The sequence below is a fragment of the Prunus dulcis genome, chromosome 4 (assembly GCF_902201215.1).
Source record: "Prunus dulcis chromosome 4, ALMONDv2, whole genome shotgun sequence".
NCBI lineage: Eukaryota > Viridiplantae > Streptophyta > Magnoliopsida > Rosales > Rosaceae > Prunus > Prunus dulcis.
The window spans coordinates 6,480,839-6,505,380 of record NC_047653.1 but is presented as its reverse complement, the minus strand read 5'-3'; the positions used below and the strand labels follow the sequence as shown (position 1 = coordinate 6,505,380).

At 36.1% G+C, this 24,542-nt stretch overlaps 3 protein-coding genes across 7 annotated transcripts; 1 reads left to right on the top strand and 2 right to left on the bottom strand.

The window, feature by feature from the left end:
* Window positions 1–172: 172 nt before the first annotated feature.
* On the bottom strand, window positions 173–12,506 carry LOC117624537 (protein NAP1). Of its 5 annotated transcripts, XM_034355844.1 has the most exons (24): window positions 12,353–12,506; window positions 11,296–11,730; window positions 11,120–11,194; window positions 10,586–10,666; window positions 9,797–9,877; window positions 9,546–9,628; window positions 9,289–9,373; window positions 8,522–8,647; window positions 8,269–8,376; window positions 8,008–8,052; window positions 7,784–7,926; window positions 7,147–7,279; window positions 6,007–6,117; window positions 5,806–5,884; window positions 5,313–5,506; window positions 4,411–4,556; window positions 3,808–3,889; window positions 3,592–3,702; window positions 3,106–3,231; window positions 2,869–3,008; window positions 2,661–2,757; window positions 1,588–2,579; window positions 1,106–1,318; window positions 173–947 (listed from the first exon to the last, which is right to left on the bottom strand). In XM_034355844.1, the coding sequence occupies exons 2-24, from the start codon at window positions 11,707–11,709 to the stop codon at window positions 458–460; spliced, it is 4,155 nt and encodes a 1,384-aa protein (XP_034211735.1). In that variant the 5' UTR covers window positions 11,710–11,730; window positions 12,353–12,506; the 3' UTR covers window positions 173–457. The 5 variants fall into 5 exon arrangements, with proteins under 5 accessions (XP_034211735.1, XP_034211732.1, XP_034211731.1 ...); XM_034355841.1 differs by having other exon boundaries at window positions 7,784–8,052; window positions 12,349–12,506; XM_034355840.1 differs by having other exon boundaries at window positions 7,784–8,052.
* A 3,209-nt stretch (window positions 12,507–15,715) lies between these two features.
* On the top strand, window positions 15,716–17,451 carry LOC117625803 (AAA-ATPase At3g50940-like). The gene is made up of 2 exons (XM_034357366.1): window positions 15,716–16,854; window positions 16,977–17,451. The coding sequence occupies exons 1-2, from the start codon at window positions 15,874–15,876 to the stop codon at window positions 17,403–17,405; spliced, it is 1,410 nt and encodes a 469-aa protein (XP_034213257.1). The 5' UTR covers window positions 15,716–15,873; the 3' UTR covers window positions 17,406–17,451.
* Window positions 17,452–18,377: 926 nt separating this feature from the next.
* LOC117626592 (chaperonin 60 subunit alpha 2, chloroplastic) lies at window positions 18,378–23,187 on the bottom strand. Its single transcript, XM_034358340.1, has 9 exons — window positions 22,625–23,187; window positions 22,365–22,545; window positions 21,677–21,798; window positions 21,369–21,576; window positions 21,104–21,249; window positions 20,402–20,708; window positions 19,790–20,040; window positions 19,315–19,515; window positions 18,378–19,127 (listed from the first exon to the last, which is right to left on the bottom strand). The coding sequence occupies exons 1-9, from the start codon at window positions 22,676–22,678 to the stop codon at window positions 18,837–18,839; spliced, it is 1,761 nt and encodes a 586-aa protein (XP_034214231.1). The 5' UTR covers window positions 22,679–23,187; the 3' UTR covers window positions 18,378–18,836.
* Between the last annotated feature and the right edge of the window lie 1,355 nt (window positions 23,188–24,542).

Genomic DNA, 24,542 nt, shown 5'->3' with positions numbered 1-24,542 from the left:
GTAAATCAGGAAAATATCGACTTCTCCTCTCCCTCTTTTAAAAAATAAAAATAAAATTATTCATTATGTCTAGAAGCCTTATGTGCGGGAGCTGCGCACCTCGTTGGCTAGTTACAAATCTTTGTTGCTTTGTTTCTTCTTTTCTTTTATTTTTCCCACTAAAAGAAATTGATTTCATGGTAAATATAAATAATTGATAACGCATGGCAGATTTTGAAGTACATAGCTTAATAAACAGACTGGATGTACACAGAGTGACACCAATAGGACGAATTTACAAGATTAAGTCCACTTATAAGGACGAAACTTTGTTTGGCAACCCTAGATATGCAATTTGTCAAAATTTGTATAAACTAGCTCACCTATCTAAATGTGGATGGAGGACTGAGCATTGACAAAATTACAGAGTAGATAAATTACCATCCCTTTATACCCCTTTTAACTCGTGCTTGGTTTTTTACTTGTACGATATTGGACCGGATCTTGAGACAGCAAACCTTGGCAGCGGACTGGGGCCGGTACTTCCTGAAGTTGAGCCTTCCACAAACTTAACTTTACTACGGCTTGAGCTGTAATCCAAAGGCCCTGAACGACGAACATTCCGTTGCCTGCTTTCACTGCTCCGTAAGCTTCCACTGTCAGTATCATAAAGGTGCTCCTGGCCATGGGATGATGATCCTTTGAAATAACCTGAATCATACTGGGGAGTGGGGTCGCCACGGGGATGTCGTACTCCAGGAGATGAATGTGTGAGTGATGCAGCAGGTGAATGGCGAGGTGAACCACTTAGTAATGCGAGTGGTGTAGATGGAGAATTTTCATAATACTGGCTGTATATCGAACGGAGAATGGCATACGGAACGTGGGGTTCGAGAGAGCTTCTTGGAAGATAAGGTGATATCTCACAAAGTTGGTCTAGGAAAATTAGCTGTGCTACAAGATGAGATCTGTGAAGAACAGTTGAAATCATTAGCAGCTTGCACATCATTAGCAGCTTGCACATGGCTAAGTAGGAGAATTGAGAATTTTGAGAGTCAATGACTCCATGAATTTTGAAATCATTAGCAGCTTGCATGACCATTTCTGTAAAGATAAATCAGTGTACCTGTTAGCTTCACTCCATGAATCCAATATAATGCCTGCAGAGAATTTGACGAAGAGCTGCATTGAGGATTTTATGCTTGCTTCAGCTGACAAACGACTTTGACTCTCAGGGTCCCCTGTATCAGCAGCATGTCCATTTGAGAGAGATTGTCTTTGCCGATGCTCACGTTCCAGTCTAACAAACTCACTCCCTGCAATTACAGCACTAATGCACCTGCGAACAAAATTTATTCGTGATAGGCATTAATACATTTCTCAAAAACACCCATAAAAATATTTTATTTCTTAATCAATGAACACAGAAGAATCAAGAAATTACATAAACAAATATATCCCAATTGAACTAAGCACTACTGGGTAGGTATAGGTTTGGATCATTTTGCCTTTAGTAACTTTAAAGAAAAAAAAAATTCCATCTTGTATTAAGAAGTATCTAGCATAAAATATAGTTCTATTTTAAGGTAAAAGTAAATGCAAGCCCACCTTGCCAAGCAATGGATATTGTTATTGAAGCCCCCCGTGTCCACATTGAAGGCAGTGGTATTCCAAATATTAGACGTCATGAAGGTAGCAAATAAATAAGGCAAGAAGCTCCATGAACCATCATTGGCACCTCCAACCTCTTCTAAGATCAATCTCACCCACTGAGAATCATGATCGTAGACTACACCAAAATTGTTTGTCACACTTTTCAATCTCCTGATTTCTATCTTTTCAGGTATTTCTTCAGGTATATGCTTAGCTATCCCAGTCAATAATGAATGTATCAAGGGCGCACCTTCTAAGAGCACAGCTCCAGAAGCTTCAGCTAGAAGTCTATCAAAAGCCAAGGCCAGCCCAGCTTGAACACAAAACCCAATCACGGTGTCTATATCGACTATCTGCTTTATTGATGCTTCTCTTTCTGTTCGGTCACCAGAATGCAGGCTGCCAGAAACTGCTTCTAGCACTTCACGGTTTGATCTCAATGATGTGTCAATACAATTTAAAAGTGCAGCAGTGTGTTCTTTCAGCATTCTGTCTAGCCTGTCAACTCCATAGCCACCAAAAATCCGAACAAAGGCCTTCAGTTCTTTAAGATCAGTGACTGAATCAGCAAAATATCCGCCAACAGGCCTTGTGCTCTTGAAGCATTTGTGAATTGGAGCAAAAAGGATTCCGGCACCAGATATATCCTTGATTATATTTTCAATGTACCAGTTGCAAACAGCCTCAGTGGCTGATCCAGTGTGTTGCTCTGCTGGCTTGTCAAACAAATGTAAAGAAGAAACTGGTCCTGAGAAGGCCTCCGAGAGCAGAACTTCTCGAATACCCTGAGTTAGGTCCATGCTAATGTGCTGCTCTGCCAGATGGATGATGCTTATGTGTCTGCGAATAAGTGACTCCAGAACAGAAGGCCGTTGGAGATCATTATCAGTTTTCAGTGCTGAAAGCAATCTTCTCCTAAGGTTCCCAAGGATGCATTCTCTCATGTACTGTAAAAAATGATTGGTATACTTTAGAAAAATGCAAGAATTGCATCATCTTGTGGTTGAAGAAAAAAGAGAATGCCTTACCTCCCTTAAGACAAAAACATGGTTTAGAACACATATTGGCTCCATATCATTCAAAACTGAGCATAGATTGGTCAGTCTCTGCACCGCAGCTTCTAACCTGCCATTACCAGGAAAAAACAAAGGCACTGTTAGCTGTGTCAATATTGGACTTCAAAAGAGTGCAATGCAAAACATATTCTGCATGAAACTAAGATGACAAATGACTTACATTTTAATAGAACTATTATTTTCAGGATGACTCTCCTGACCAGGAAAGGGGAAACCAGATGGTCCCTTTGGAGATTTAGCTGAAGGAATCGATACTCTTGATGCATAATTCATATAATACGCTGCCTGCTCTGGAAGAAGCTGAATATTTTCACAAAATCAGTTTTGTAAACATAACTGATGGCAACTGTTTCTTATTTCCGTGTGTTACAACATTAAATCAGACAAAAGTGATTACTTGGATATCAAGGGCACCAAATCCTCCTTCAGAATCAAGGATGTTGATTAATCCCTCCAGTCCTCCCATTATTGATTCAATGAGAGATTCAACATAAAGGACTGCATCCCTGCCAATTTTAGTTACCTGCTTTCAAAAGGAGTTAAGCACGGTCATTTCATTTCTGGTCTCATGCATCCATGTGCAAGCTGAAGCATCATGAGGTTTCAGTAAAATGAACTCCCAATTGTCTTATCTAATCAATAACTTTGGGTAAAATGTTATTTTCATCTTCCCAGCAAAAGATGATAAAAGCATCTTTATCAACCTGGAATCTTGAAGAAGAAAAAAAGCTCAAAAAAAGGCTCATTATCACTTTCTATAAGTAACTTAAGAAAAGAAAAGAGTTATGCATGCAACTTTATTTAAAGAATAAATAATGCATGTTGTGACACGTAGATATGTCTAGAAAATTTTAAGGGCCGGTTGAGGAACTTGATGGATCACCTCTTCTGGAACAATGGGAGAGGCACACTCTGGAAAACTACTTGCAACACCAAGCCATGCACAGCAATGCTGTGGACGCCCTTCTGGGCCAAACATAGTGTTCCTGAAGACCTATTTAAAGATAAAATAGAAAATCAATTTTAATTTGTCTCAAGTTTTTGGTTAACTAAAGGGGAGCTAGCAAACCAATTACAGCTAACGAGATCCAGAACTTACTGCTGTAAGGTGCTGATGGTAGAAATACAACTTCTTAAGGCTCGCATGCTTTGATAATTGAGATTCCAGTTCGTCAACACATCTGATTTGAAACAGATACATAAGTGCTATTATTGTCACTCTGACAAATTCAAATGCATATGCAGCCATGTTTTAATCTAATAATGAACGTTGGAGATGAAAGCATTTTATTTACTTCAGCAATTGCTTAACAGATATTTCAAGTAATAACTAAGAAACTATTATGATCATATTATGCTCAACACAATTGACCATAGTCAATTAGATCTTCATTTAACTTCTTGTGAGACTTTTCAGGTAAAACATTGTGCTATCCTGACTCCTAAGGTAACGTAATAAAAATGACAATTACCTTCTTGTTTTTCCTTTAAATATCCTAGAAGACTCATACGTCCTAAGAAAAAACGGCATTTCAAAAATGGCTTCTATTACTCACCAATAAAAAATTTAAATAACACTTTTCCCAATTGTTACATACAGTTGTAACTCGTAAGAATATTTATCTTCATCATTGTAATTAACTAACTGCAATGATGACTACAAAATCCATCACAATGGTCAAAACTAAGTCAGAAAGAGCACCTCGACCAATTGTATGCAGCATTTCCTTCCGATAATAAGCCTTCTTTCCCTGTAGAAACTGTAGCTTTCTCCAAATGTCTTATGTTTATAGATGATCGGGAAGATGTGACTATCATCAATATTGATAACCAATTCTTTCGGAATTCCTGGGTAGAAATCACAAAATTAACACTCCTATGTAAATTGAGAACTATGATACTAGAGCAATGAGTACAATATTGAGAATAATTTTTTATATAGAGCAATACAATGGGGGATGAATTAGGCACTATGCTATGAAATAAAACAACTAAAAGTAAATAGACTTGATTGCATAAAGTATATTTTAAATTTTTTTAATTAAACGAAAATCTGATGTAGCTTAAAACTCTGATAAGGTTTTGTAGAAATTTGTTGGACATGTGGGACTAGCACTTCTGATGAAATAACATAATTGAAGCCCATTTAATTAATTAACTCCACTCCCCACCATAAAAAGAAATAAGGCTACATGTTTTACAATTCCAGCGATTCCCTAATCAAGTAATTTATTTATACAACAAAAACGTAGTGCATTACACATACACACAACATCTTCCTCTTGCCAACAAGAGAGACAGAGACAGTAAATGCTTCCAACCAATGCCTACTGATATATCCATGACTATCTCTAAAATAATTTCCTCTAAACACAATTTATAATCCTTAGGCAGTTCATATCGGTCTAGTAATCTACAGCTATTTTAGCACCTAGATGTAAATTAAAGTGATGAACAAGAAATGAGAAACTCTATATGCAAGAGAGGTGCCAAATAAACACAGGCAAATATATATCAGAATCTACAGGAAACATCTATTTGGCATCCAAAAACCTCGGGAGATTTATTCTAAAGAAAATAGAGCATAGTCTGCAGATTTCTTACAGATAGATCGCATGTAATGGCAGACACATTTTCACCCTGTGGTTTTGGTATGTTTTCCAGCTGCTGAACAATCTGCTGGAAAAGACCTTTCAAGCTTGAATCTAAGTCAAGAGCCACCATCCCAGGGGTATTCAACAAATACCGGATTCTACCAGCACAAGAAGAAAGGTATGATAGTGCATAACCTCGAATCGCTGCATATAAGTTCGCAAAGCATAAAAATAAAGTACACTTTATTTTTAGAATAAATCTCTTACTGCAGTAATAAAACATTGTTGGACACATCCATTTGCAGTTAAAATCACATACAAATTCCAAGTTTATATGCGTTGAATATTGGTCAAGTGTCAAAGAGCATATGTCGTTACATTTTTGGGTTCTGCATTCTCACTGAAGTAATAATTTTAACATACATCAAGATTTCTACATACAAAAATTATCATATTTCCACTATTGAGAAAAATGGCATGGCATATATTAAGTTCAAACTAACCTGCAATGTACTTGCGTACTAAACAGCATAGATGGTCCATTCCATCTAATAAGAACCCAATAGTTGGATCACTCGGGTCCTGCAAACCAAAAAAAAAAAAACACAATAGTTGAAACCAAGCACTTCGTTATCAGTTTGAACATACCAGGACAAGAAATTTATCATGACGGATCTCAACAGGTATGGGCAAACATAGCTTACTATGTCAACTGGTACAATTCGAGTGGTTTTAGATTTTGATGACCCAATTCCAACATGTTGGAAGTACCAGATGACCTCACATTGAGCAAAAGCCAAGGCAGAGAATACCATCTGTCGACATCAGATAATCATAATATTATCAATAAGCACTAGAGAATATCATCGTGAAAAACTTTGTGGACAAAACCCAGCAGTCATTGACAGATAGAGAAGAAAAACCAATGGAGAAAATTATCACCACAACTGATTGGTTGAAGAGTTTCTTCATATCTCACTTTCAAGATTTACTCTCCAGTTTTTAACTTATCCAATTGTGAATGTATTAACTGATTATCCAATTGTGAATGTATTAACTGATTTCAAGCATTTTAGGATAAAAGGCTCCATAGATGTCAGCAGCCGACACTAACCATAGTTCAGAAGAATAAGGGAGCATGGTGATTTATGACTCAAACCCGACCTTTTCAAACAAGAAAAAATACAGACTACAAGTTCTGAAATTGCTGCCAAAGTGTTCATCAGAACTACCTCAATTTACATAAGTATGTCACTACCATCTCCTACCTCCTCAAGTGAGGAATCAAGATCAAGTTTGTTTTTTAAAAAAAAAGTTATTTATTAAGATACAGTTCAGTAAAAAGTTATAACTGATTGTCAACGGAGTAGGAGGAGTAGGACATGACAAAAGATGGGGCATTCAAAACCGTAATCAGTCACACATAGCAGAACAAATATTTGAAGCAAGTAGAAACTGTTGATTTTCCTTTCCTTTTATTATTTCGGTTAAACTTTTACAAAATTCACCCAGGAAAGGAACTTAAGACGAAATAAACCAAAAAATCACTAGTAAAAATAACTTAAATAACTACAAAACTTTTTCATCCTCGAAAGAAAGTCTTTTGAGACTTCATATGCTTAGTAAATTAACAAGAATCTGTTGTTATGGTAAACATCCATCTCCTGCGTAAATTTATGCCAACTTGTCATTTATAACTTGATGTGTTAATAGGAAATTCTAAGGTTTTTCCAATGCCTGATAATGTTTACTGAAAAATCCAACAACTTCCACCCCTTCCAGAATACACATTACAAGGAACACATGTAACCACTTAGTACAAAGAAACAACAATGACAATGTACCTGTATGTTTGGAGCCAACAAACTAGGCTGATCAGTGAAGAAAAGCACCATTCTTCCAATCTCTTGCTTTAACAATATTCTCCTCTCGCGATGAATGGCATCACACGAGAGTAATGCTTGCTCATGCACTTCACTGCATCAAGTGACCATTTTATTATATTCAAGGCACATGGTGCCACAAACATCGTCAAGCATAAAGAAATTCATTTGATGAGAACTAAGGGGTACTGATGGATATTTGAAACCTGAATACGGATATGCCCTCATGGGATACATGCAAATGAGAATTTCTATATCATTATTACACCAGGTATATTATGAAGTAATGAATGATATGGGCCACCACATGGATACATTAACATGATAAGTTTGGAACTACTAGTGTGTTATTTCTTGTGTTTGGCTTGATCTACATTGTTATGTCCATTATGCAAAACATCCACATTGACACCACTTGCATAAGCAAAACAACATCAAGGATTCAAAGGTCATCCTGCAACAAATTTGGGCAGACTACTTAAGCTGGCAACTAGATTTAGGGCACAGAACTATTAAATGTGTTACTTTTCTCTCAATCTTATTTCTGGCAAGTTCCAAGTTCAGCTTTTCATATTTAGACTTTGATTTATGTACGCACCTTATCATTTTCTCAACTTGCTTTGCTACACTATACTCCAGATCTGCTTCTTTTGCCTTCGTACGACCAGACTTTGCCATCTTCTTTGATTCTAAAATTCGTGGCAGGACATATAGTTGATAATCCTCATGCAAAAGTATATACTGCATGTTTAAGTTACAACAATAAGCTACTGAAAATGATGGAAGTAGTTTGAACGACAGAAAACAGGCAGCAAAAATCACCTCATCCCTGAACAATGTAAGAACAAGATTTTCTTTCAATACGACCTGAAAGCCACGACAGAGAAATAAAAATAAGGAAAAAAGCCAAACACATTGTGCATGAGAAATATAACAAAAAAGCACCTACCTACATACAAAAATAAAACTCCTAAGGCAAATGCCAAAATATGCATGTCTTCTATTCCATTTAAGATTGTTCAATTCAAATTCAATATAAAATTGGCAAGAATAATTAGAAATCATGTACAGTGTAAGGTTTACCAGAGCAATATCAATGCTAGTGACACGAAGTAGCTCATCAGGACAAACAAGATACCCAAATAAGACCCATTCACGATAAGAGGTGACGTTTGCTAGATCCTGAGCTCTCTGCAAATGGAACATAACATTAACCATATAATGCAGTTTGCAATAGCACCACTCTAACAAACCATTCAGATTAACAATATAAAAAGGAGAAACAATTTAGCAAATTTTGGCCAGTTTTAAAATTAATAATAGTAAAGATGTCTACCAAGGGATGGGCAGAATTTGTAAGTATGTCTGGATATCGAGGATGATATGGACTTAAAAAACCCTCATTTCTGAGCTTCCTTGTATCAGTTGACAGAAAAATAATAGGACCCACAGCCTCTAGCACCTGGAAAAGAAAAATGAAATTTAGTGGTAATAAATCTTCTACTCTAAATATTATTAAAATTATTTTCTAAGTTAATGGTTGTTCAAACTTCAAACATGACTGATTAAACTTCAAAAGCCAAATAGGTGATATTTCATGCCGCGTGGTCTCTCAAAATGAATTCCTCGTATCAAATAGCAAATAAGATCTAACAATTCTAACCCCTCCCAAACCCACTAGTTCCTGTGCATTTTTTATCACTGCTCAGAGATGGATAGAGGAATAAGGATGTGGAACAATCACCATCAGACAAGTAGTTTATTAAGATTTCCAATTTCCAATTTCATATAATGTATTTCTTTTCCATTTTGACAATTAAAACTTCTACTAAAATTGCCAAAAAAACTAGTGTATCTAATCCACATGGATATTGATTTCAAGGTAATGAAAAACTCCCAAATACTACATGAGATCCTTCTAAAAAGACTACTTAAGAGGCACAATTCATATATTACAATGTCATCAATGAAAAGCAAAGCTATATTTTTTGTTATCAATTATGACACTCGAGGAGGGGATTTGACCTTGGGGCCTTCTCTTCGTGCCCAGCAACAAAAACATAATTATCAAAACAACATTGATAAATTAAAGCACAAACTAACCTCTCCAATACGTGGGCTCACAAAATTTAGGTCTTCTTTTAATCCTTTCAATGGTGGATCATAACTGTCTATAAACTGAACCAACCTATTATCAACAGAAAGAAAATTATAATCAGTTAGGGCATAAACTTTTGCATGGACTTCTTTAGAGGTTAATGCTATTACAACAAAACCAAAGCAATTCATAAATAAATTGAATGAATTCAGGAATGACATGCAGCAAAAACAAGTAACTTATAACTAAAAATAGATCCTACCGATGATAAAAATCACAATCTCGGTCATTTCTGGACATGGAATGCAAAAGGTTATACATTTGTAGCATCATTTTCCTTGGCATCTGTAGTAAGCATAGTGTTAGCAGAACATCAAGTACAGGAATTAACTTATATGCATGCCCCGTTAAGACAAAGCAATTAAGTTCTCAAAAAAATAGACAGTGACAAGAAACAGATACTGAAAAAAAATAAATAAATAAATAAAGAGAGAAGAACAGAAATTAACTTACCTTCTCAGAGAAAAGGTTAACGCGGACAAAGGAGCAAAAGAGATCCATAAATGCATGTAGTATAAGCGAGTTCTGATGGGGCTGCAAAATACTGCGCCAAGTTATTAGAGATGCCATGTAGAAACCTTTGTGTTTTAAACAACAAAGTCATCTAGAATATATAAGGAAATAATGCAAACATTATTCTATTCTGTCAAAATTCCTAGTAAAATGTGACCTTTATTTACATGTTCACTGCCTAATAAAGTAAAAGTATATATTGGGAAGCATTTTATCAATTCATCCCTGCTGCATGTCATCAAATCAGTTACATTGAAAACATTACGTTTGTTACTATCACGAAAAAAGGTGCAAGATAGACATTGAGGCTCCTCTTGTGTCTGAAAAATTGAATTAAAAACTTTTCATTACAAACCTATATTTACATGATCATTTTCATGTACTTCTATCTTCATATGGCTGCTTCTAACAAGCACTATACATCTGATTTCCACAAATATTGTGACATTTACTAATTAGACTAACATATTGTTAACAATCCCATTTGTTTACATAACAGGGAACAATGTTTATTCAACTTTTTCGATCTACACGTTCACCATGTATCAATGAGTGTATGAGGACAGAGATATCAGAAAACCTTAACTTTATAACATCAATTTTATGCTTCTGGATATCAATTTGTGTGGCATCATATATAGAGTTGAAATAGAGAAAAAAGTGTCAATATCATCGTTCCACCCATAACCTATAATTCATACAGGTAAAATAAGTGATCATGAGACTCACCAACAAGGTAATAACTGTACTGCTCAGATCCAATATAAGTCGTAAAGCTTGCTCTCGAAAAGCCATCAAGTCAAGAAGTAGCTGATTCATGCAAAAGAAAAGCTATTAATTGACTCCATCTAAAATATGGTCATTTTAAAATCTATAAATGGGAAGCGAGCTAGTGATTTACAGACCATCTCTCAAATCAAAACCATCACCACCACCCCAACAACAAAAAATAAATGCTTATAATGATTCATGCAATAACTCCTGGTCTGGCCATTTATCAAATTGTTGTTGATAAACTTGCCACAAATTTAGACTTAGGTTTTAGCCTTTTATATATCAATAATAACTAATGAACTAATAGTTCATACCTAAACCTTTATAAAAGATAGATGAAACGAGTAAATGTCACTGATGAGAACTACCATGAGCTTAATTTAGCACCAAAAACACTAGACACTGGAAAACTAATGGTTCTATAGAAGCTTTATATAGAATATTCAGACAATGGAAGAATAAAAGTAAATGGAAATACTAACTCCGTACCTGGATCCATGGTTCCAAGCTTTGTAAATGAAGTTCTGCATTATCATGTAAGGCATCCCAAGCAACCTTATCAACCTGCATCAATATTATTCCATATTAACAATATTCAGCTAGCTCAGTAACGCTGACTACCACAAGAATACCTAATATTTAAATGAAAACAAATAAATTCTTACGCGGTCAAGCTGCAACTTGCTATAATGTTCAGGGAACTTCTTTGAGAGTAACAAGCAAATTCTTGGATGGTTAGGAAACACACCGGCTTTCCAAAATGCTTCTGAAAATACATGGCCAACTGGATCCGGGTAATCCAAAATTTGGTTCAACCTATATATTTTAGCCATAAGACCTTCTGCCACTTCAGTTAGTTGAACTACCCACTGCATGTTCAATCCTTTGTGGGACCCGCCTGAACTGTGGACCTGTCCATCAGGACCTGCATTCCTGGAGCTCCTCAAACTCATTGGAGAAGTTGTTTCTGGACCCAAGTACTCAGTCCATCTTGATGGACCCTCCCATTCTCGTGATCTCACTGAAGTCGGTGACAGTGATGAATCTTGGCTAGAGAAATGTTGTCTCGATCTTGCCATTGGTAAGTAATCAAGACAATTCTGCATTTAGTCATGATACTATAAGAGTAAGAAAGGATTTAAATTTGATATCAACGTTAAATTAGTCTGAAAAACTAATAAAACATTAGATATAATCATAGAATGCATTGAAAATAACTAAATTTAATACATTTGAGATGAATTTGAAATTACTATATGCAAGAAACCATCTGAAGTTCTGGTAATAAACTATTTCCTTTTAGAAAAACCGGCCGGGAAAGACCTCCAATGAATTGAGTTTGAACTAGTAAATTAGTAAAATTAGAGAACAACCATTTCCTATATGTAGAGCATTTCATAGTTTGGACCATTTCCAAATTAGCAGCATTATGTAAAAAGCAAATATATCCGAAACAAGTAATTCTACCAAACAGACACTGTAGCAACCACATGAATCAGAATGCAAACAAAAAAATTCCCCATTTGGCGGCTCGGAGAATGAGAGATTGCAAGGAAGCGAAAATTGTAAGCATTGTTAATTCTTTCGTAGTTTCGAAGACTGTGTTCCCTTGTTTCTTTCCCACATTTTCTAGGCAGACAAACGGAGCAAGTACAGGGAGCAAAAGAGAGAGAGAGAGAGAGAGAGAGAGAGAGAGAGAGAGAGAGAGTAGTAGTAACCTACAAGTCAAAGCTTCAAAGTTGAAACGTAGAGCAAATTGAGGTAGTTGAAGATCATGGAGCTCAGATCTGACTCTCTATACTGCCTTTAGGTTGTGAATTCTGATTTGTGAAGCAGCTCCACTATATGAGAATGAAAGAGAGAGAGAGAGAGAGAGAGAGAGTGGTTGGTTTAGTGGGAGAGCTGGGAATTTGGTTTAATATTTATTTATAATAAAAAGAAAATTGTAATTTTTTTTAATTAGTTAGTAGTTTTCAGACAGGCGGGCGTGGCCCGTGGTCGGTTTCTTTTCTTTTTTTACTTTCTCAAATGGCGAAAGAGTTGAACAAAAGAAGAAGAAGAAAATATCACTGTTTTCCTTTTCTTTTTCTGTTTTTTAACTTTTTTTTCTTTCCATTACAAATCCGAATTTAATGTCACCCCCGACTTCCTTTTGCAGTCGTGTGAGTTTTGAAAATGCTAACAAAACCCTAATATTTATATAAAATAAATAATCATATAAATCATAGTAGTAATTAAACAAATTTATTGTCAACAGAGAGTAGAAAGAGGATAGTTTTGCAGACCACTAATGTTTTAGTTCAAACCTTTATAACACATTGATTGTGTGTTAGAAAAGAAAAACAAGTTTATTGTGGAAAATCAAATTATTTATGTTTTACATATTCATTATTGATAAATGATATATTTGAAGTAGAGCTACTCTAAAAACAAAAACAAAAAATTGAAATATCGGTAGCTTAGGCCCCGTTTGATATAATTGCATGAGCCACATTCTCTGCCTGACCAATTATACGAAGCCATATAATAAATCGTTTCAAATTCAAATTATTACATCATAGGGTAAAAATATGAGGCCATATATATATATATATATATATATATTTTAAAATTCCCTCTATGTATTTAAAAATTAATAGTTAGAAATGTGAATTATTTTACTTTTAAGGTACATTTCGAATAGCAATCACTTGATTTTGAGTAGCAACAATACAAATGATTGAACCTAAAGTGTACAGCTTAGTGGCACCCATGATATTATTATTGCCACATATATATTAAATTTATTTTTATTATATTCTATATGAATAGCTTGACTTTTTGATGATGTGGGTATATATATTTAGAAGGATGCACTCCTTGTCATTTATAAGGTGGAAGACATACTTGGCTTGGACATTAAGCAACCATCATTACATATTTATTTTATTTTATTTCACTATTTTAGGGTGAGTGTGTGAGAGATTGTAGGATGCAAAAACTGCAGAAATCAATTTTAAAGATTTTTATAATAATGATTATTGTCTTTGTGGCCTTCAATATTATGATGGTAGTCATAAAATTAGTGGGCCTCATTTGGGTATTTCACAGGTAAGATAATTATAGGATTATAAAATTTGCTTATGTGATAACGTATTATGGGTTCTAATTGGGCTTTGATAAAATGGGTCGGGTTGACCCAACTTGATACTAAGTCCTTGAAGCCCGAGCCCTCTTCAAACTTGGACCAATTTGACAAGCTCTAATCTATCCATGGGTCGGAAGATTTTTTGGACAGTGGTAGCAACCCAAAGGGAAAAATAGAAAAAGAAAAAAAGTTCCAAGTGGGTTTCAATTTCATTAGACACTTGATGAAGATTAACTATCCATTTGCTCAAAACCATTACATCTTGTTTGGTGGGTAGGATTAGTAGTAGAATTATATTAAAATGAATGTGATTAGAATAAAAGATAATTTCATTATGTGCATTTGTATAGGTAGGATACATAATCCCACAACTCTAAACCTCGAGACTCAGAAGCTGCGACACAAAGTGTTTTGAAGACACGAGAATGCATCCCATCTCTCTTGACAACCGATAAACCCACCAACAGGAATAACACCCATCCTCTTCGACCCAAAATCACACAAATTTAATATGCAAACTAAGAAGAAAAAAATACAGAGGAAGAAGAAAAGAAAAACAAAATAGAGATAGGAAGAAGAACCACCACATACCCGGCTCAACCACCATCATCACTCAATCGAACCACCACATAACCAGCTCAACCACCATCACCACCCAATCAAACCACCACAACCATTAATTAGTAGAGAGAGAGAGAGAGAGAGAGAGAGAGAGAGACGGTCCTATGGGCTGGCTAACGTGGGCTATAACCCAAGTCACTTGATATTTTATAGCTGGAATTAATACCCTAGACCAACCAAACAGGCGCCAGATACCCCCAACCTACCTAAATAAAATTCCATTAACTAACCCTACAAATCATTGTCTCTTGCACATTAGACCATCCTTTAGCTTAGCCAACCTTTGCTCTTCGCAACAGACCATCCTTCGGCTTGATTTGTTGAATTGTCAAATATGATTTGCAATTGATCTTGGTGTTCTTACTTGTACCAAATAGAATTTGTTCATAATATAGATTATGAATCAATAATTAATTATTTTAATTTTGCGAAGAAAAGGGAGAAGAAAAGAGGAAGAAAGAGAGAAAAGGAGCAAAAGGAGGAAAAAAAGAAGAAGAAAGGAGATAAGATAGTTTTTGGGCTTTACTTTTTTTTATATTGTTTATAATAATTTTAGCCTCTAAAGATGTCATAATTAAAAAAATTAGAACTGAAATTAGCAAAAATACACCTAAAAAACAAATCACGTATTATTATTCTCAAATTGTATTACCATATAGTTTTCACTGTTTTTATTTTCTGAATTTGTTTTCCAATTAATCTACCAGACGTATTTTCGAATCCTGAAAATGCAACTTCGTTTTCTCGTTTACATTCTTATAAAATATTTTCAAAAAAATTATCCGAAAACATTATCCAACGAGCCCTTAGTGTAAATAACTCCTATGGTTATTTGTTTTCTTTGATTTTTCAGTCCTTTTTCGGTGCTTTCATTTCGTTGTTTGTCATTTTCTGGGAATTGCTTTTGGTAAAGCAAAAGAAATATCGGGTACGACAAGTAAGAGCATCTTAATGGAGATTTCATGCAAAATGTTAATAAATACTTTCCAAATGTCAAATAACATATTATTTTTTGTTTTCAATTTTTAATTGTAAATGGAGCTCATATTATTAAAAGTTTTTAAAAGAAAATTATCAATGGTGAGGTTCGGTCATGAGAAAATATTAAAATAACATTCATCATGGCACTTGCGGTTTTTAAATTCCTGTAAATTTTGTTTTTATATGTAATTTAACATATTGGTCGAAGATGCTATGACAAGAAAATGGAACTTTCATTTGCAGCACAGTACATACTTTTCTTTAGTAGGTAGAATTCTGTTGACGAAGACTTAAAAATAGCCACAAAATAAGTTTTAGTTTCTTCTCTTCTTCCCATTGTCCCCATTGACTGCAGACTTCATCTGCTCTTCATAGTATTTTGACCTTCAAAAGCAATCTTCACATACAGATACAGTACCAAACAAACACCTTTCAGACCCAAGTATCTCTCTCTCTTTTGATCATTTCTAATTTAGGCTTTTCAAATTAGGATTTACTTGGGTTTTGGGCAGCCATGGATTCTTTTAAAAAAATACCTGCAGCTTGTGCTTCCAATGTGGTTGTTTACTTGATGCTTGTTTGGTCCAAGGCCATGGACTGCTACTTACTGCCCATGTTGAGATTTCCTCTGTTGATCCTCCATGGCTTCTTCAAACGTTGGCTGATTAAGGCCATGACCCTGCAAATTGAAGAGTACCATGGTACAAGTACTAGAAATAAAGTTTATGATGCTTCTGCGCTTTACTTGCAGAGCAAGATCAGCCCTTCAACTCAGATTCTGAAGATTTCACAAACTTGGAGAGAGACTAGTTTAACTGTCAACTTTGCAAACAACCAAGAGTTTGATGACATGTATGAAGGAGTTCCGCTGAAATGGAAATTCAATTCCATGTCAAAGAGATCCAGTAGTTCTAGCACTTCCTCAGCTTTCAAGCCAGAGCAAAAGCAACACTTTGAGCTTGTATTTGACTTGCAGCACAAGGAAAAGGTAATAAATTTGTACTTGCCTTATGTTTTAGAGACATTTGAGGCTATGAAAAACGAAAGGAAGATTGTCAAGCTCCATACACTTGTGAGAATAGATGCTTTTAAAATAAGATGGGAGGCAATCAATCTCGAACACCCCGCAACATTCCAGACGGTAGCCATGGAACCAGAGCTGAAGAAAACGGTTTTGGAGGACTTGGACAGGTTTGTTAAGAGGAAAGAGTTCTATCAAAGTGTGGGAAGGGCTTGGAAGCGTGGGTACCTTCTATATGGTCCTCCAGGCACTGGGAAATCATCCCTAATAGCTGCCATGGCTAATTACCTCAAGTTTGATGTTTATGATTTGCAACTCACACATTTGAAAACAGATATGGAACTGAGAAAAGTATTGCTGTCAACATCAAACAAGTCGATCCTTGTTATTGAGGATATAGATTGTAGCCAGCCGGGGGTGCAAGATCGAAAAAATGCTAATGGCATCAGAAAGCCTGAGTTAGAAGGCAATCAGGTTGGTAGTTTACAAATTGTATCTGCAATGAAAGATTCTTTAGTAACATGGGCAATTTCTGTTATGTATATTACGCTTGACTTTGATGTGCTATTTAAATTGGCTTTTCTTTTGTCACACAGCTTACACTATCTGGACTGCTAAACTTCATAGATGGGCTTTGGTCAAGTTGTGGAGAGGAGAGAATCGTTGTGTTCACTACCAATCACAAGAGCAAGCTTGACCCTGCATTGCTGCGTTCGGGACGAATGGACTTGCACATCCACATGTCGTATTGCACCTACGAAGGCTTCAAAAGTTTGGCTTTTAATTACCTCTCCACAACTTGTGAACAGAAGCACCTTTTGTTTGAGGAGATTGAAAGCCTTCTGAAGAAAACAAAGGTCACTCCTGCACAAGTGGCAGAGCAGCTGATGAAGAGTGAGGAGCCTGAAGTTGCTCTTCAAGGTTTAATCACACTGTTAAAGCAAAAGAAAAACCAAGGGAAAGATGAGTATCAGGAAGAAGATGAATATGAAGGTGAAAACAAACAATTAACATATTTTATTTAGTAAGAGAGAAACAATTGGGCATATTGTTTTCGGAAAAACATGTAATTTCAACTCAGATACAACAATTGTCTTGTATTTCAGTTACCATATCTGACTAACGTGGCTCACTTTGACCTATTTAAAAAAGTTCATAACCTAAAGTGGCTTAGAAAATAAAAATTTAGGCCCCAAATTGAAACTCATTTAAAAGCTCAGCAGACAAAACGGCAGTTTATCCAACAGTTTGAGGACACACATGAAGGCATTGAGCTCAAATGGAAGCTCAATGCCCTGTCCAAGAAAAAAGAGTTCGAGTTTTCCTTTGACGTGGGCTACAAGGACAAAGGGGAGCAGTCTGCTTGCCTTCCTTATTTAATGGAGAGATTTAAGGTCATGAACGAGGAAGCAAAGATTGTGAAGCTGCACAATTGCAAGCTCAGATGGTTCTAAGATCAAATTGGATGAAACCGAATTTCGAAATAACTCTGCAACATTTGACCGTGGCCATGGACCCAGATCTGAAGATGGCAGTTGTGGAGGATTTAGATAGGTCTGCTAAGAGGAGAGAGTTCTATCAAAGGGTGGGAAAGGTTTGGAATCGACAGTATCTTCTATGCGGTCCTCCAGGCACGGGTAAATCGTCCCTAATAGCTCCCATGGTCTCATCACTCTGCTACTCCACAAGAAAGCAGACAAAGAGGTTGGGACAAAGACAAGGATGCAGGTGCAGTGTGTGGAGGAAAACTGACAGACCACCCCTGGAAGAAGAAGCGGCCTAGTTTTCAAGTAGTGTAGTTTGCTTTTCATGAAAAAAAAATACCAGTTCAACCTTTTCTTAGTGGTTTCCTAAGTTAATCAAAGAACAAACTTTTACACGTATTGAAAGGAAAAGCAACATTCTTGAAGAAATATGGGAGAAATTAGTTGAGGGTTAGCATTATCAATACATCTTTCCAGGAAAAAAAGCTATAATCAACTTTAACTAAAGAGACCTTTCATTCGGGAAACCATACTATTCAATGTATTTTAAAGTTAACAAAGGTTCAAGCAAATGTTTATTCCATATGAACTAAAGGGATGAAAACATAGGTACTACTGTACAAGCAACTGTTTGTCGCATATGAACTAAGGTAACTGTTTATTACATGCTATTCAAAACTCATAATGAACAAAACCTTGATTGGAAGAAATACAGTTTGCAACTTGGGTGTACACTGCAAGGATGACCTTTGCCACCTTTGCAAACTCTTTACCGCAGATTTTCAAGCTCTCATGACTGAAGTTCTGATGCAACAGTCTTTTTAGCTCTTCCACAACTTCAAGAGCTTGTTTCATCTTCATATTAAATCCAGATCAAGTCGTACTTGAGTTCCAAAGCTTCTTTGCAAAGCATGGGATAAAAAAGTCCAGGTGGACTCTTTCTCAGCTTTCATCTAGTTCTCTTGACTACATTCACTGAGGAGTTATTCCAGGAACAAAAGGAACAGCTGGCTTTTTCTTCCTCGTTTTCTCCACCAATACAGCTTGAGTTGTAAGAACCACCCCAGCAATGGAGACTGCAATCTGAAGGGCACATCTTGAAACCCTACAAGGATCTATAACTCCTGCATCTGGAAGATCTTCATAACTGCCATTCATTGCATTGTACCCAACTCTCCAATCACAACTTTTCGTCTTCTCCACAACAACTTCTCCATCATCCCCTGCATTAGTTGCAATTGATTTTGCAGGAGCAAGTAGAGCCTGCAGTTCAGACATTGAAAGATCTTCTTACTTGCATAAAAAAAGGTACAGGCCTACAAGGCACAACTGAATATAATACAAAAACAAAAATAACAACAAACGTGTCCATGTCTGCATGTGCGTGCATGCACGTTAATAATGTGCCAGTTTGTGTGTGCGAGTCAAGGAAAGAAATGGAGACCCCCACCTTCGCCACAAGGTCAGCACCTATCTGCTCATCTGTATCTTCCATAGAATTCTTTATGACAGGAATGAATTCGGACAGATGTACGTATGTTGCGCCGCCACCAGGCACCACCCCTTCCTCCATAGCAGCAAATGTAGCATTCTTTGCATCCTCAATTCTGAGTTTGCGATCTTCAAGTTCCACCTCAGTATGTGCTCCTACCTAAGGGACAGGTACACCAATTAATAATAAAGTAATGATAAAAATAGAAAGAAAAAAAAGTTGAGAAAAAAACATTAGTTGAAAAGATTCACTAAATTTTCTATAGAGGTTAAAAGAAGGCCAACAAACAATAAGCTTTGTCCAGTTTGCAGCACAAATGAACAATCATATAGGAATGAAAAAGAACACTAAAAAACGCATATGAATAAATTTAAAAAAAAAACATTTTCTACACACTTGATATCAGATATTGTAGCTCTTTCATATCACAGACCTTAATTACGGCAACTCCACCGCAAAGTTTGGCAATTCTTTCAGAGAGCTTTCTCGACAGGTATGCATTTTCTGTTTCTGCCAGATCCTTCTTGATCTGCAATATTCTTGCCTGAATCTCGGCTTTAGTAGAAGGGTCAGCAACTATTGTTGTTGAATTACTTGTTATTGTCACTCTTCTTGCAACTCCAAGTTGATCTGATGTTGCACTTTCAAGGGTCAGACCAAAATCTCCAGAGAGAAAATCAGCACCTGAAAGTTGCAATGCAAATTATTTTCTTATGAGAAGAAGCATAACAAATAGTGTTATATTTTCATGCAGAAATGTTAGTAGTCTGACACGTCGTTTTATAGACCTTAATAGCAGCTACGGAAGTTGAGGTGAATAACTTGATCTTCCTGTTTTCTTGAAAGGTCTTTTTTATTTGGGGTTTTTATTGAACTCTCTTAAAATCTTTGTAACTAGCAGATTAATATTTTTGATAAATAAAATTTATGTAATCATCAAATGCCATGTTAGTAAATGGTGCTTGCATCAAATTCTCTCATAATTATATAGCTGGATGTGTGTAAGAAAGACGGCTAAAGGTTGGCATATACTAAATATGTTTACCTGTCATGAGTGCAATATCTTGCAAAAGAGCTTTCTTTCCCTCTCCAAATCCAGGACATTTAACAACAGCAACATTAAGTAAACCCTGCATTTTGTTCACCACTAATGTTTCCAGAACTTGCTTTGAGATATCCTCTGCAATGATTAGTAGCGGGATACTCAATTGGGTTGTCTTTTCCAGTAAAGGAACAATTTCTTTAACAGTAGAAATCTTTTGATCAGTTACTAGGACCTTAGCTTTGTCAAACTCCACAACAGATCTTTCCTGGTTGGTAATGAAGTGGGAGGACATGTACCCCTTGTCAAACTGTACTGGACAAAAAATAAAAGATTCAATGCATGCATAAGAATGGGTACTAAGAGATACTCGAAAGATGTACAAATCACAAACCAATTCACTTGAAATATTTGTTGTTTAAACAAGACTTCTAACAGAAATTAAAGAAATAAAACAATCAACCAGAACCTAACTCTAGCTCTAGTATGAGATTTCCTTTGTGATATTTAACATTTAAAAATTATCTATAGGACTTCAAAAAGAGCTACATATATATGTGTGTGTGTGTGCGCGCGCGTGTGTGTGTGTGTTGCCATCTGATCATTTCCTCATGAAAATTCCCATTATCAGAATAGTTCAATTTTTAATTCATAGGTTTATAGACTTTGTCATCTTTTTTACTGGGAGAAAATCATTTTAATTACCTTCAGTCCTTCTTCAACTAAAATAGACGTTTCAAATGATGAGGATGACTCAATTGAGATTACTCCATCAGGGCCAATCTTATCAATAGCTTCAGCAATCAAGTTCCCTATGAATTCATCATTTCCAGCAGAAATTGAGGCCACAGCTGCAAAAAGGGGAAAACGCTATAAATATTGTACTGTATCTAAAAGAAATAAGAGAGATTAAAGAACGCTTGAAAAGTGATTCTAATCTAATGTAATTTGAATGACAAGAAATGATCACCTTTAATATCTTTCCTTCCTTTTACGGGAAGACTCTTCTTCTTCAAGACCTTGACCAACTCATTCAGAGTCTTATCCATTCCTTTCTTCAAAGAAATTGGGTTTGCCCCAAAAGCTACTGCCAACAGTCCACCTTTGATCATTTCTCTTGTCAAAATGATTGCTGTGGTGGTACCATCACCAGCCAAACTATTCATTTTACTTGCAACCTGCAAGTAAAACAGTAAAGATCTAAAAGTCATAAATTTATGCTCGGAAATGCACCAACATAAGCTTCTGTAAGATAACTATCTAGCAACTATGTATGACCTCTTGGATTAGCATTGCTCCGACGTTCTCAATTGTATCTGATAGCTCTATGGATTGAACAATTGTTACACCATCATTAATCACTTTCAGTGTTTCAGACTCAGAAAGAACAACATTACGTCCTGCATGTTTCACTTAAGATCAATCAACAATGCTCGTGTAAATGGAATCACCACTTAATTATTTACAAAAGTCTAAACCCAAAAACAATTTGCATTATTCTCAATTTGGTGCATCTTTTAGTTTCATATCACATAGCATCGCCAATAAGATTCACGCAGGCCTCAATTTGTCTCATATGTGAAACACTTCCAAGTCCTTGGAATAATATGTGTCATGATTATTCCAGATAAGCTGAAGGGTCGACCAACTAAATCAACTATGAATCTTTTTGGTATGACAACAAACCAACATTTAGCAAAACCATGCAATTAAATGGTCAGCCTCTAACTAAAGAAAGAAAGGTATCATATAATACTAGCTACACTGACTGAATTCAAAAAGTTTACTACAACTTCTAACATATGGCAACAAACAATCACGACTCTTTGTATGTCATGCAACAACTGAGCAACTTTCATTTACTTGGGTCTCTACTAGTACAAGATAAGAAAATACATCATAATAGATTAGAAGACAATATGCTTTGGAAAGAGTTAATAATGAAAAAAGATGAAAAGCCAGATACCTTTAGGTCCTAAGGTCAGAGAAACAGCATCAGCAAGCTTATCTATCCCAGCTTGTAAGGCCTCCCTGCTTTCTGTACCAAAAGATATCTTCTTTGGGCCTGCTCTGACCACAAGACTCCTCAAAGCCTGTGGTCTTCTCCAAAACCCAGGTGCTCGTTGCTTCACAAAAAGGCTCTGCAGCTGCAATACAAACCATTAGCCCAAATCGATAATAAACAGAGAGAGAGAGAGAGAGAGAGAGAGAGAGAGAGAGACTTACAGAGAAGAGAGGTTTGTGAAAGAAGAGTTGAGCGGAAGTGAAGGAGACAGACATTTCTGTTGCTGGCTGAACAAGGTTTTGGGAGTTTAGGACGAGTTTCTTGAATTTTGAAGGTTTTTTTTCCTGGAAAATTTTGAGGGGTATGAATACGCAAATTTAGTGGCGTATCCCGTATTGGATACTCATTTGGATACGATACGCTTTGGACACGGTCAAGATACGCTGGGGACAAGGTCAACCCAAGGTCAAGACACGGCGGGGATTCTGTTGCAATTTAAAAAATAAAAACTCTATCTCAGAGGAGGAAGAGATCGAAGATGCTGAACATAGAAGCCTCTGTTTGAAACTTTCCCGATTGAGAACCAGACAGATTGAGAAAATAACCATAGAAGGGATAGATAGAGAGAGAGCTGAACCCACCCACAATCACAGTTTCAACTGAAGCCTCTGCTTGAAACTTTCCCAATTGAATTTGAAAAAATAGGCAAAAGGGAGGGAGAAGGTGAACCGGGGAAAAAAGGAGATGTGGAGGAGGGTTGCGATGTGAGAGAGAGAGAGAGAGAATGGGGAGGTGGGTCTGATGATACTTTGTTTTTTTGTTTTAGATAATTTTAAGTTTTTTTTAATGATTTAAAATATTATTGTACATTTTAACTACCACACCCCTTTTTGAAAGGGATGAAAAGTATCAGAAAATGGGTGAAAGTGAATGGCAGTTTCATTTCTTAAAATTGCTCATAAAACTATTGTATTTAAAATATTGAATATGAATTATTTTTTTAATATTTATAAGTTTATTATTATTTTAATTGCCGTGTCACTGTGTCGTCATATCACATTTCCGTGTCCCCGTATCCGTGTCCATGCAACATAAGTTTTAGAGGAATGACAACTCGAACAACTCTAGCCGAGTCATCGAATCGGCCAGATATTAGGCCAGCTTAGAGCCATTCCAGCTGTTAGGGTTGGGGGCGAGAGCCCATTTTTTGTTTCTAGCGGCCCAGTTTTGCCCTGGCAGGCTATGGGTCTCAAGGGACTGGGCTGGCCTGAAGGCAAGGTGAGCCCGAGCTCCAACCTGCGTTTTCGCTGAAGTAATCGCTGACGCCAAGTTGGCGTCAACCCTTGAGTTTAAATTTTTTTTATCATTGGCGTGTTTGTTGCACAGGCCAACGGTAAAAAAATTTCAACGCTCGCTTTGACGTATCTGCCAACTGCTAGTAGCCATGTGGTGGCCTCTGGGTGCTCCGATTGCTTTTTGTCCTCCAATCCAACATCAGCCAATTTTTTTTGCAATAAAATTATGAAAAAAAATTCTAATTTTAAAAAAAAAAAAAAACCCCAAAATTAATGATTTTTTTCTCTATAAATACCAACCAATACTCTTCACTTTTAACACCAAATCCTCATACATTTTCTTCTCCTTCAACTATTATTCACTATTCACTATCAAATTTTATTTTTCTTTATCATCTTATGGCTTCTTCTATCGAAACCGGAGGGGCATGGAGCATCAAGGAAGATGTTTTGTTGTGTCAGTGTTGGGTCCAAATTAATCATTGTCCCGTCACGGGCAATGAGATGAAATTCTGTCATATGTGGAGAAAAATTCATACCGAATTTTGTGAAAGATCGAGTTCGATCCATACGGAAATGGCATTGTCTAGTATGTGAAAAATTCTCAATAAAGAGTTGGGGAAATGGAGAGATGTCTTGGCAAAAGCGAGGGACAACCATAGAAGCGAGGAAAATCTTAACTATTAGGTATAATATTTGTAATTTTCGTTTTATTAATTTTAATGTCCTATTTTTTGTTTTGTTTAAATGTTTCTTGCATTTTCAATATTTTGTTAATATTTCTTGCATTTCTAATATTTTTTTTAAATGTTTCTTAATATGTCTTGTATTTTTAATGTTTTGT